Source organism: Microcaecilia unicolor, chromosome 6 (genome assembly GCF_901765095.1).
Source record: "Microcaecilia unicolor chromosome 6, aMicUni1.1, whole genome shotgun sequence".
In the NCBI taxonomy this organism is placed as follows: domain Eukaryota; kingdom Metazoa; phylum Chordata; class Amphibia; order Gymnophiona; family Siphonopidae; genus Microcaecilia; species Microcaecilia unicolor.
Window position 1 is genome coordinate 80,952,703 of NC_044036.1, and position 13,800 is coordinate 80,966,502.

Below are 13,800 nucleotides of genomic sequence, written 5' to 3' on the forward strand. Positions count from 1 at the left end.
ATCACATACCTCCTTTGTTGATTCTGATACTACAGATTGTATTCTCTTGTTACTATGTAAGCCGCATTGAGCCTGCGATGAGTGGGAAAGTGCGGGGTACAAATGTAATAAATAAATAAATTATAACACCCTCGTTTTTATTTTCCATTCCTTTCCTAATAATACCTAACATTCTATTTGCTTTCTTTGCCGCCGCATCACACTGAGCAGAGGTGCTTGAACCTAGATTGGTCACTGCTGGAAACAGAATACTGGGCTTTGTGAACCTTTTATCTGTCCCAGTACTCTGTGTTTTATGTACTTATGTACTCATGGAGAGAGAGAGAAAGAGAACTGTATTATGAATCCATCTAGTTTATATTCCATCTACTTTATATTCACAGAGCCAGCTGGGTACATATACTCCAACATACCTGACCTTCCCAAGTCTTTCAAACCTTCCGTGCTGAAAAGGACACGGCCCGCAGGAAGGCAGAATGGTGATGAAACCAGGCAAGGTAAAAATCAGAATCTTTATTGCAAGACAAAAAGTTTAGGCTTTGTTAAATGTGAAAGTCTCTTAAGAGTCGAGTCAACTTTCTAAAGTATGGAATCAACTCTTTTGGATACTGGAAAGTTTAATAGATTTCAATTTCTTGCTTCTGGTTCAAATACATCTCATGTCTGCATAGGGCAAATGTCATTATCCGATTAAAGTTGTTCAGTACCTCATGCGAAATATGTTATAATATGCAGAAGGATTCTTGCAAAATGAGCCAACAGATTAGGTTAGGGCTCTTCAGCTTGGAAAATAGATGACTGAAGAGAGATATGATTGAGGTCTACAAAATCCTGAGTGGTGTAGAATGAGTAGAAGTGAATCGATTTTTTTACTCTTTCAAAAAGTACAAAGACCTGGGGACACTCAATGAAATTAAAACAAATAGGAGGAAATTTTTTTTCACTCAACAAATAGTTAAGCTCTGGAACTCTTTGCCAGAGGATGTGGTAACAGTGGTTAGTGTATCTGGGTTTAAAAAAGGTTTGGACAAGTTCCTGGAGGAAAAGTCCATAGTCTATTATTGAGACGGACATTGGAAGCAACTGCTTGCCCTGGGATTTGTAGTATGGAGTGTTGCCACGATTTGGGTTTCTGCCAGGTACTTGTGACCTGGTTTGGCCACTGTTTGAAAAACAGGATACTGGGCTAGATGGACCATTGGTCTGACCCAGTATGGCTACTCTTATGTTATGTTTATGCTATACAAGTATTCCATTACATTACATTGCATTAAACACTTGTATCCCGCAACATGCCTCGTAAAGTTCAGTGAGGATAACGAAAGAAAAAAAACTGGGCATGCTTACAGAGTTCAACTTTCTTGGGCACAAAGGAGGAGGGTCTCCCATTTCCCATTTCAGTTTTGTCTGCATTTTTTTGTGGTTTCCTATTTTGTATCAGGTGAAGGTTTGCCTATGTTCTGCATGTGCAGCTAAGGTGAAGGATTCTGCTAGTATATATTTTTTTCTATGTTGGTTGCATACAGTTTTTAATGAAGATCTATATATGATTGGGCCTTTAAGTATGATTGATAAGGAGAGTAATTATTTAACATATTTGCATTGTGCACTTCAGTTGCTAAAGGTTCTAAAATTAGAGTGAAAAGCACTTTAATTTTCACTTTTGAAAAAAAATCTTTCAACTTATAGGTGAAAATTGATTTACACTGATCATAAAGGTCCTTAAACATACAGAACTATAGTATTCTACGTGTTTCAAAATATAAATCAGCCTCAGGTGTGAACAAGAGGAGATGCAGCCTGAAGCATTTGTCCTCCTCCTGTTGCATGATAGGAGAATCAGTGGGATAAGGGAAGTAGAGGAGACCAGCTTGGAGTGGGGAAAGGGAGAGTGGATTCACAAGCAGGTGAATTTGAGGAGATGGGGGGGGGGAGCACAATGATACAAGAGAAGAGAGGCCTCCCGTATGCTTAGTTACTGTGGTTCCCTCCTTTTTAGCCCTCTGGATTCCCACATTTTCACAGAGAATGCCAAATGTTGCTGTAGCCTCAAAATTGTGGGAAACCAGGGCAATGACTAAAGATGAAAGCAAGTTAATATATGGCAGAATTCCATATTTTATTAAAGCAATTGTATTGAATTACAATGGAAATATTTATAGCTGCTTTAGTACACTAACCTTAATCACAATTTCCCTACCACAGCTTTGTATGCCATGGAAATCAAAGTTGAGAAAGATATGAAAACAGGGGAAAGCACTGTTTTGTCAACAATCCCCGTCCCTTCAGATGAATTCAAGGGCACTGGAGTAAAAGTTTATGATGATGGACGAAAGTCAGTTTATGCTGTGAGCTCTGATGGAAGTGTAGCACAAAATGGCATAGGAGAACTCGCTGCAACTGAAGTAGATGAACTTTTGAGAAAAGCCACTGAAAAGAACACAACATCGCCTACAGAACTTCATGACCCTGTGTTTTCAAACCAGTTTTCCAGTCCAACTCAACAGACATGTGATCAGATCAGTGGACCAAATGTTCAAGAAACCGTAAAAATAGAAACATGTGAATTACATCGTCTTGAGCCCTTGGTCTGCAAAGAAAATGGAGAGAAAAACATCCTGCATCCTCCTCGGAGAGCACAAAAAATGACTGCATTTACAGAACCTAGACTAACAGAAGAAAGACTTCCAAGCATTAACAATACCAGAACAGATCATAGTGAACTTGACAAAGTGAAACCAAATGAATTGGACTCTAACCAAAAGACAGGAGAGAATCGAGATGTGGTATTTCCAAACTCTGAATACCCTAAGGAGACACTTTCTCCAGACTTTGAGGAAGATACCAGGTATAGTCTTGTTCATGCCAGACCTTGTTACATTGATGACAGTGAACCAGTTACTATGATTTTCATGGGTTACAAGCATGCCGATGAGAGTGAAGAAGAAAACAAACTTATTTCAGATTTTGATGGCTTTATTCATGCTGAGCTAGTCGTTATTGATGACGATGATGAAGAAGAAACTAGAGGTGGAGAGATGTCAGTCTACCATAATTCCACTAATCAGAGTCAGGATGATCAACCAATCAGACATAACGTTGCACAGAAACCTCCAGAAACCAGTATTACTGCACATATGAACCACAAGTTGCCTTATAAAAATTCAATATCATTACAAGAACAAGAAGAAAGCTTGAGCCATCCAGTCTCCAGTTCTCATGTGAATGGGCAGGTACTAGAAGATGGCACCGAAGACCCTTCATTAACAGGTAACCAAAAAGCTAAAATTTGTCATTACTGTTCTGGCTTGTTTCTACTTATTATACTACAACTAAGAACAGGTCAAGAGCTAACAGTGCAAATGTGTATGTTTATTACTTATCAAATGCATGTGATTCTACAAACTTGCTGTCAGGTGCTGCTGAGTCCCAAAGAAAATCAGCGGATTCCCTTGAGGATCAGTATGGTATTGAAAGCTTTTAACTCAAGTTTGTTGTCCCAATCCAATCAAAGCTCAGTGTTGCATATGGCAAAAAGAAGTTGAAATGGCAATAAATTATCTGTTCCAAAAGTCCAGTCCAGTACAAAATACTAACAGTCAAAATACATTTTGAGGTCCTTTTGGACTCCCTTAGCTCCAGGATTTGTCTTGGAATAATTATAAGATTTCTGTTGCTCTTTGTGGTCATGTAAGCAACCGGAAGGCTTGGACTCCTCATAAAATATAGACAGTGGGTAGTGAAAAGGTCAAAAGGAAAACTTTTTCTGTACAAAGAGAAAATAAACAGGCTTGTTTCTTCACAGGTCACAGCACCCTCAATAAATTTTCTCAAATACAATCCTTGTACTCTGTTCCACATTTAGGTTCCAAGTAATTTCTCTTACTTTACTAAATTTAAGGTAACAATGTCCACTGAAGGCCACTCCACTTCCTCAGACCTTCCCCAGGTACTGCAGCCAAAAGGATATGCTGGAAGGATCCTTGCTGTCAGGGCCATCCCTTCCAGAGGCTTCTTGCTTCAGGACCTCCCTCCTAGAAGCCTCTACACTTGAGGCCTCACTGATTCTACACTCTCTCGGGGCATTTAACCTTCCTTCCCTCTAAACCTCACCCTTCTGACTCAGGACATCTTTCAGCTGTTTAGTGCCACCTGCTTTCATTAAGCTCAACTGCATCCTAAGTTAAAGAAGTGCTCATCACTATACCATCCACTTTCTCACACTCTTTCATAATTTGCTTATACCTGAAATCTTTTGCAGACCCTCAAGATAATTCTGCTCACCAAAGTTTAGAATGGCAGAATTGGTTGTCTTAAGACCACTTAGCTTCTTTGCAGATATGTAGACTCACTTCTGAGTCACTAGAATAGTGGACTCTTCCTTCTCGCAGCAAGCAGGAATGCTTTCACTCCTTCTTTATCCCATTTCTCCCACAGAGCAAGAAGGAGACATGCAAAAAGCCTTCCATGGAATGGATCATGCAACTACCTTATAACACAGGAGTGGGAAACCACAATCCTCGAGGGCCACAAACCAGTCAGGTTTTCAAGCTTTCCACAATGAATATGCATGAGATCTATCTGCATACATTGGAAGCAGTACATGTAAATCCTACGAAGAGAGGCTGAGAAGGCTAGGGCTTTTCAGCTTGGAGAAGAGACGGCTGAGGGGAGATATGATAGAAGTGTATAAAATAATGAGTGGAATGGATCGGGTGGATGTGAAGCGACTGTTCACGCTATCCAAAAATACTAGGACTAGAGGGCATGAGTTGAAGCTACAGTGTGGTAAATTTAAAACGAATCGGAGAAAATTTTTCTTCACCCAACGTGTAATTAGACTCTGGAATTCGTTGCCGGAGAACGTGGTACGGGCGGTTAGCTTGACGGAGTTTAAAAAGGGGTTAGATAGATTCCTAAAGGACAAGTCCATAGACCGCTATTAAATGGACTTGGAAAAATTCCGCATTTTTAGGTATAACTTGTCTGGAATGTTTTTACGTTTGGGGAGCGTGCCAGGTGCCCTTGACCTGGATTGGCCACTGTCGGTGACAGGATGCTGGGCTAGATGGACCTTTGGTCTTTCCCAGTATGGCACTACTTATGTACTTATGTACTTATGTAATTTTATGCATATTCATTGTGGAAATCTTGAAAACTCAACGGGGTTGTGGCTCTCGAAGACTGTGGTTGCCCACTCCTGTTATAACAACTCTCCTTAGGAAACTGAGGGTCCTTCCACTATGCAAAAGTAAATATGATACATGGCAGGACTAAATGTTACATTACTTCTCTCCAAAGGCTCCTTATTAAAATTAATGTCACATGCAGTACATGAGAATTTGATTACTAATCGGATGGCAAAATAGAACACAATTTCTGCATTTGGAATACACTGTCTTGTATAGACACCTCTGTCTAATAGGAAAATGTTCTTATCTAGCCCGAATAAAGCTCTTTCTTAATATTAAATACACACATTTCAGTAGGGAAATATGCAGATGAAAGCTGAGTGTTTCTTACATTAACCAAAGAAATAAACCCAGCTGATTTTATTAGAGTACATTTGATTGATTCATGGAACCATAAGAATTTTTTTAAGCTAAATAGGCAAGAAAAACTAACCTAACGTCTGGTTTGGGGATTTTGATTCTTTACCCCAAAAAGTATTTCAACTTACCAAAGGGGAAATTTTAAAGATCATAAATAAGTCTAAAGTTAGGTATAATTTTATATTTGAAATTGACAACAGATTAATGCCCTTATTAAGAAATGTAATTTTCAGCTTTGCCAATTAAGGGCAATTCAGTCTAGTCTTAGGGCTGAACGTCTTAGGAGTATTGCCCAGGCCATTCTTTTGCCTTACCTCAACTATTGTAATTCTTTAAACAGAGGAATTACCGTGAAGCTTTTGATGAGATTACAGTTCCTTCAAAGTACAGATGTTAGGTTAGTCTTTAAACTGAATAAATTTGAGAGAGCTTCTCCTCTTCTTAAAAAGTTGCACTGGCTTGCAGTTTCCTCATGTATAGATTTTATTTTTTTGTTACATTTGTACCCCGCACTTTCCCACTCATGGCAGGCTCAATGCAGCTTACATATACAGGTACTTATTTGTACATGGGGAAATGGAGGGTTAAGTGACTTGCCCAGAGTCACAAGGAGCTGCCTGTGCCTGAAATGAGAATTGAACTCAGTTCCCCAGGACTAGAGTCCACCACCCTAACCACTAGGCCACTCCTTGTATGGTTTTTAAATCTTTAGTGGGTCAAAACCCAATAAATTTGTCAAAGTATTGCCTCTTACTATCCTCTGGTAGGGCTTCTTGCATAGCTTACTCATATAGTTTGATGTTTCCATGTTTTAGAGGAGTGAGATTAAAGAGTTTTCTGGATACCTCGTTTAGATATTTAGCTTCTAAGGTTTGGAATGGGATTCCTCATCAGATAAAATCTGCCTTTTCTTTTCTTCTATTCAGAAAATGTTTGAAAGCTTTAATATATTCAGATCTGATTGAGCCTGATGGTTGATATTTTGTAATTCCATCTGATTGAGATGTTTTTTCTTCTTACAATCCATGGAGTGGAGGAATGGCCAAGTGGTTAGAGTACCTGTTTTATAATCCAGAGGTGGCCAGTTCAAATCCCACTGTTGCTCCTTGTGATCTTGGGCAAGTCACTTAACCCTCCATTGCCTCAGGTATAAAAATTAGATTCTGAGCCTTCATCAGGCAGAGAAACATCCAGTGTACCTGACTGTAACCCACCTTGAGCTACTACTGAAAAAGGGGTGAGCAAAATCTAAATAAATAAATGATGAATCCATGTGGAGATATGACTAGTATAGTTAATACCCTTAGCACTAAATTATACTCTCTCCTTATCTTTAGAGGTTGGATGTTTAATGTCACCTTATCATAATCACCAAATGTGTGGCTGATATTAACATTCTGCTACCAATTTTTCTCTTAAGAAGAACAATCCTAACACCTCTGTAATACACTGAAAGTAGGAATACAGATTTTACTTTCCACCAATGAGCTGGATGGTAAATTTAAAAATCACCACTGGGGCAATTCTTTAAGCTGGTACCTAGCAGTACGTACCCCTATAAGCGTCAGAGGTGCACTAGGCACTATTATATACACTGGTGCTTAAGTGCTACAGTGCCAAACTGCAAGGTGGGCGTACACATGGGCGGATGGTGCCAAAATATCAGCACCCAGTTGTATTCCATTAAGGGAGTTCTGGGATGAGTTGCCCTTTACAGAATAGCACCTAGCAGACTTTGGGCACAGGGACTGACATCAACTGAAACCTGGTGTAAATCCTGGTGCACAAGTTGAGCACAGATCTCTGGCATTCTGTAAATAAGCAAATGTTGATAGATGTGGTATATATCATTCAGTGTAAAAAAAATGCAATGAAGGGTGCTACATTGGAGAAACAAGTCAGATGCTAAAGAAGAGACTCAATTTGCATAGACACCATATGAAAAATGCCAGTACCAACCAGGATGTCACCTCTGTGGGGCAGCACTTTACAAAACCAAAACACTATCCTGAAAAGGAACTTTAAAACAATACAGGAACGTAAGACCTTTGAAGTCAGAATGATTAAATAATTTGACATCCACCAGACAGGACTTAACAAAGATCTGGGTTTTCTAGCCCATTATAAACCATAAAATTGTACTACTTTGTCACCCTCTTATCTCCATGCATATCTCCCTGTCCCTCTTCCACCCAGCTCTCCCTGTCTCTCACCTTACCCACCCTCGTCCTGTTAGGCTGTCACTGAAATGCTTTGATGTTTCACTTATATATACTGTCATCTATCAAATTTTGCTTATTTCCGATCTGACGAAGAAGGGCTACCTTCGAAAGCTAATCAAAAATGTATTAAGTTATGTCCAATAAAAGAGGTATCATCTTATTTTCTTTTCCATGTTTTATTTTGTTCTATTTCTATTGATTACCTAAGAAAGTTAATATCAGCCAACCAGTGTGATAAAATTTCACTTTACAGTGTAGGCAAGCAGTAGTGTTACATAAAGGAATGGCTGTATTTCATTGAAGCAGATCCACACTTATTTCCTTCAATCATATTAGGGAGAATTTTAAATTTTTAAAATTGTCATTGACGCTGCTGGATCCCCTTGGCTCATACCATTACAAATGACATCATATCTCTCACACTGCCCAAAACCAGCCTCTCTCTTACTACTACTACTACTACTTATCATTTCTATAGTACTACTAGATGTGCGCAGCGCTGTACACTTGAACATGAAGAGACAGTCCCTGCTCGACAGAGCTTACAATTTAATTAGGACAGACAAACAGGACAAACAAGAGATAAGGGAATATTAAAGTGAGAATGATAAAATAAGGGTTCTGAACACGTGAATAAGAGTTAGGAGTTAAAAGCAGCATCAAAAAGGTGGGCTTTTAGCTTAGATTTGAAGACGGCCAGAGATGGAGCTTGACGGACTGGCTCAGGAAGTCTATTCCAAGCATATGGTGCAGCAAGATAAAAGGAACAGAGTCTGGAGTTAGCAGTGGAGGAGAAGGATGCAGATAAGAGAGATTTACCCAGTGAAGGGAGTTCCCCGGGGAGGAATGTAGGGAGAGATGAGAGTGGAGAGGTACTGAGGAGCTGCAGAGTGAATGCACTTATAAGTCAATAAGAGGAGTTTGAACTGTACGCAGAAATGGATAGGAAGCCAGTGAAGTGACTTGAGGTGAGGGCTAATATGAGCATAACGACACTGGCGGAATATTAGTCTTGCAGCAGAATTTTGAACAGATTGAAGAGGAGAGGGCATTCGTGTATTAAGCCACGTTAAAACCCACATGGTACTGGCAGGTGGCTTAGTGGCAGTGCTGTGTATGTGGAGAAGATCCCTGATTTGATTCTTGGATAAGGTCTTCCACATCCTGTATCAGCTGGGAATGCCATAGGCTGGGAAGCGAGCCATGGTCATCATTAATGCAACACCTAGTAGATGGATGTAGAGTCCATGATACAGAACCTTTGCTGCATTGACAAGACCAGACACTACAAGTAGATTTATGGTTTATTGTCTTGATATACCACCTTTAGTTTAAATATTAGGTGGTTTACAGTATAAGGCAGGACCGTAAAAAAAAACTCTAGTAGAATGATCTTATTAAAATAAAAGAAGAAGCCCTGAGAGGTTGGAAATGAATGCTTGAGGTACAGATCTCACTGCCAGTTCTGACTAAACTGGAATTAAAGGAGAAAAGAGGAACTACTGAGCAAAAATAAACAAACCCCAGAAAAACACCAGCGCTGGGAATTATTTACAAGTTTTATTGCTAATCTACCAAATCAATAGATGCAGAATGTGGCAGCATTACCATGTCTGTGTTAAAGGTTGTACAACCATGCTAATACTGCTATGCACTTTGATCTGCTCAGCTTAAAGCATTCCCCCATAAAAGTGGGTTATCCAGCCTCTACTGCACCTCAGCTCTCCCCTTGTCATGCATCATTTAGGTCTTCTAGGACCAACTCCTGCATCATCCAGTCCCTCTGCCCACGAACATAGCAGACCCACTCATCTGTGCAGAGCAAGTGGGGAATGTCTTTTAAAACCTGCATGTTCACAATGCCTCTGAATACAAATGACTTGAGAGTAAGCCTGAGGGCACACATACTATTTTTTTGCAGGGGTGCATAACAAACAAAAGTCATCAAAATCTGGAGGCAATGCAATGAATCCTCTTTTCCCTACCACAAGCACCCATGGAAGTAAGATTCACTAAGGGACCCTTTGACTAAGCTGCTGTAAGCACTAGAGCGTGCTTACCACAGCCTAAAAGGGCTTACTGTGGGACAAGCCGAGGCATCCCATGGCAAGTTCCAAATGTGCACTTGCAAACCAGACACTGAATGTTTCTCAGAAGGGCTGTGACTGAGTGCCATTAACGCATGCTACAAAAATATTGAGGAAAAGAATTTAAAAAAATGCCTAACCATAAAAACACAAAAAAGGTTCTTTATATTCTTATCTGTAAGCAGTGAAAGTAATAATAATAAACAGGGAGGAAAAAGCCTCAAGAAGCTCCCAGCTAATGGCTGAAATAACAGGGCTTCATCATCACTGGCAAAATTAAAAAAAAAAAACCCTTCCTGATCAATTTACTTGCAAATAATGAAGTTTAAACCGACCAAAACTTGTCAAAAATAAGAGCTATAAATACTTAGCTGTATAGTCGCTTTCTTCCAATTGTACCAAAAATCAGACCATGACCTACAGTGGCCAGTGTTTCGTTGAATTGAATCAGGGTCAATTGGTCATCAAATCCCAATATGCAGTCACCATCTCTCAAAAATGTCTCTTCAGTTTATTATTACTGTCACTGCTTACAGATAAGAATTTAATTAACGCATGGCCATTAATACAGAAAATGGAAAATTGGCCATTTCCCAGCAGTGGTAAAAATGGCCTTAGTTCACGGGAAAGACCTATGTAAGGGCACACTAAGACCACTTTTTACCGCAGCTTGGTAAAAGGACCTTTAAGTGTGAGAAGCATTTGTGGTAATAGGGAAAGACATATTATACATGGTAAGCTGTACCATTATCTTTGTATAACCCTTTATCAATGTGGATTCCTTTATCTTTCTCGACACTACAAACATTAGTAATTAACCTCAATGTCTTACCTCTGCTTTACCCCTATTGCATTCTGCAAGCAAATACTCTGCTTATGGATATCAATGTTCAAAGTACGTGCTTTGTTTGCTATTATGAAAGTTAGATTATAAGCTGCTATCTCAAAAATAAATACTGGATTTCTATTCCTTTCCACAGCTCTGAGAATAAGAATGGCAAAATTGGGGAAAAAAGTGATTTAACTTGCCAAAGGAACATGAAACCAATAAACAGACTGTTTGCAGAACAACTGCAAGAAATGAAGTCCTCTTCAAGTCCTTGTTTTATTTTTTTTTTTGGGGGGGGGAGGGCAGTGTTTTTAGTACAGTTTTCTTCTTAAAAAAAAAAAAAGAATGTAGTGAATCTCATGCAGTCTCTGGGGAGCAGTGACAAACAGTTCTCCTGAAAACATGTAAATGTGTTTATTCTCTCTTTATCTTAACTGAATACAAGATGGAAAACAGTTTGAACTCTAGCATAAGGAAGCACTTATAAAACAGGTATTAAATTACAGTAAGATGCATAGCTTGCAGAGTGCCCGTCCTGCAGACTACATACCAAAGATGTCCGGAAACCATTTACTGAACTGCACTGCTGACTTTCAAATTCACCAAACCACTGCCAAAATGTTGCCAGAGAGGTGTAAGATTCTAAAATGCAGTCATGTCATCTCTCAGGTAGAAAAAAAAATGCATTCTAAATTAAAATCACTTTCTAAGGCCTCAATTCTGAAGAGAGCAACCAGCAGAAGAGAGAAATGGGATTCAGTTCTGTCTCACAAATTTATTCATGTGGGGAATATTTTCACACCTCAGAATTTTCACTTAACTTTGTGATTTGGAACACAGTAGATGACAGCAGAAAAGATCAATTAACTCAGTTGGTCTTTCTAGCTATTCTTGCATACACTTGAAAGGATACAATCTAGCTGTCAGCAACAACGTATGATTGTCCGCAAGATTTCTCCTTAAACAAAAAATATTGTTCTGGACTTCTTTATACTCCACTGTCTCAGGGAAGATACGTATACACCCTCTGGCCTGCTTCCATCCTATGTCTAATATCACAGATCTGTAATAATGTAAATAGCTTTCAATGCTAGTGGAAGAGTGGCCTGAGTGGCCTAGTTGTTAGAGCACCGGTCTTGCAATCTAGAAGTGGCTGGTTCAGATACCGCTGCTGCTCCTTGTGATCTTGGGCAAGTCACTTGACCCTCCATTGCCTCAGGTACAAAATTAGATTGTGAACCCTCCTGGGACAGAGAAATATCCAGTGTACCTGAATGTAACTCACCTTGAGCTACTACTGAAAAAGGTGTGAGCAAAATCTAAATTAAAAAAAAAAATGCTACCTAGGCTGTTGGCCCAAACATCCAGCCTACTAGATCTCTTGCATAGCCTGCTTGTCAGACCCAGCTACAAGAGTGCCTAAGTTACAATCTAGGCTAGGTCTTCTTGCTTACTTCTCTTCCTATAGCCTAGGTGCCAACAACTGTGTGACCATTAAACTATATCCTTCACTTACCTGCTACCTCTTTCCAAAAAAAACCTACAAAGGGAACTGCAGCAGCAATGCATTACTCTTAGATACCATAGGAGATTCAAATGTGGTGGTGGAAAAAGAGAAGAGGGCGAGATGGAAGAAACCCACTCAAGGCATCTGTGAAAAGCTACATAAGGGCTTTAAAAGATTTCACTATTTGAGGGTGCTCAAGGCTAAACTGCAAACACTCAGATCCTTGGGATCATTTCAACTCTGCTAGCTCTTTCCACAAGCTGAAATGCTGCTTTCCATACAGATAACTGAGGGCTCTTTCATGCTGTACAGGTTCATAGCAACAAAAGCCCAATTTATTATTTAGCAACTGCTTAACACGATGACAGAACCAAGAAAATGTCCTCCTGAATCAGTGAATGAAGCTCCTTAGTGCATGACCAGCCAATTGCCCTGCAGTGTGAAGCACTACCTTTGGCGTCAGCAGGCAGCTCCACAGCTTAACATGGAGTAATGTACAGACTACTCACCAATTCCAACTAATTGGTGATCTTTTTTATCACATAAATGAAGCCTTTTCTCTTACACTCCTTTTGGGCCTTTGGCTCCTTTAAGAACAGTAGATCTGATCCTGGTGCCATAAGTGTACATTACAAATACTTATGCTTCCCCCCCCCCCCCCCCCCCCCCAATCTTCCCTCACCCTAGTATATCTAGTGTGGTTATTTAAGCCAAGTTGCCTTCAAAATCCTGTAATCATGGACCCTGAATCCATGAATCCAACCACTGTGTCTTAAACTAGAGAAATGACCATAACTCTCCCCCCCCCCCCCCCCCCCAATATCTATAAACACTGCATCTGCATGAGCCAGCATCAGCTAAGCTGGAAAGCTGAAGCCCTGACTTGATGAACAAATCAGAGAAGGCTCATTTTTAACAACTTAACTAGATGAAGCAGGTAAACACACTGAACTGTGTTTTTTTATTAAACAGAAGCTTTGCTGCCAAATTAAGCTACAGGTTACCTTTAATGCAAAATGAATAAATGGTTTTCTTTGCCTGTTCAAAACTAGAGAAATTATTATTAGGTCCTTTTCCACATCATCACTGTAGTCTTATTCTTGCTGAGCTGGGAGAATATTTTTCATTTGTTACTATTTTAAAATGACAATTGTGCCTTATTGTTTGCGGGCGCTATAGTATTCATTTGGCTTTTGCTGTACTGCCACAAGAGTCCTAACAAAATGCTGGCCAATGATCAGGAAATAAAAGTTAAGACAAACTGCCTATGGTAGAAATCAGTGGAAGATGTATAACCCCCAGATTCTATATGTATCGTGCTTTCTGCATGGAAATCAAAGTGTATCCATAACAATGCACATAATCTAATTGGTTAACAAGTCAGTCAGTGCTGATAATTACCAATCAATTGACACTAATTGGCATTAATTAGAATTTACACACAGACCTGTCTAGGAGTATTCTATAATACGCTGTGCGTAAATTCTAAGTTGCATTGTTGAAAAAGGGCGCAGCCATAGGCGTGGAATGGGCGGGTCATGGGTATTTCTAAAATCTATGTGAGTTGTCACTCGGCCTATTCTATAAACCAAGCAGAAATTTA

At 39.6% G+C, this 13,800-nt stretch overlaps 1 protein-coding gene across 2 annotated transcripts in view; it reads left to right on the forward strand.

Annotated features, from left to right (window-relative positions):
• PALMD (palmdelphin) overlaps nucleotides 1-11,855 on the forward strand; it is a 66,707-nt gene extending 54,852 nt beyond the window's left edge. For both annotated transcript variants that reach the window (XM_030205534.1, XM_030205535.1), the window contains 3 exons: nucleotides 384-497; nucleotides 2,206-3,270; nucleotides 10,842-11,855. In XM_030205534.1, coding sequence (XP_030061394.1) covers nucleotides 384-497; nucleotides 2,206-3,270; nucleotides 10,842-10,885 — 1,223 coding nt within the window. In that variant the 3' untranslated portion in view covers nucleotides 10,886-11,855. The remainder of the gene's footprint in view (nucleotides 1-383; nucleotides 498-2,205; nucleotides 3,271-10,841) is intronic.
• Nucleotides 11,856-13,800: the final 1,945 nt, after the last annotated feature.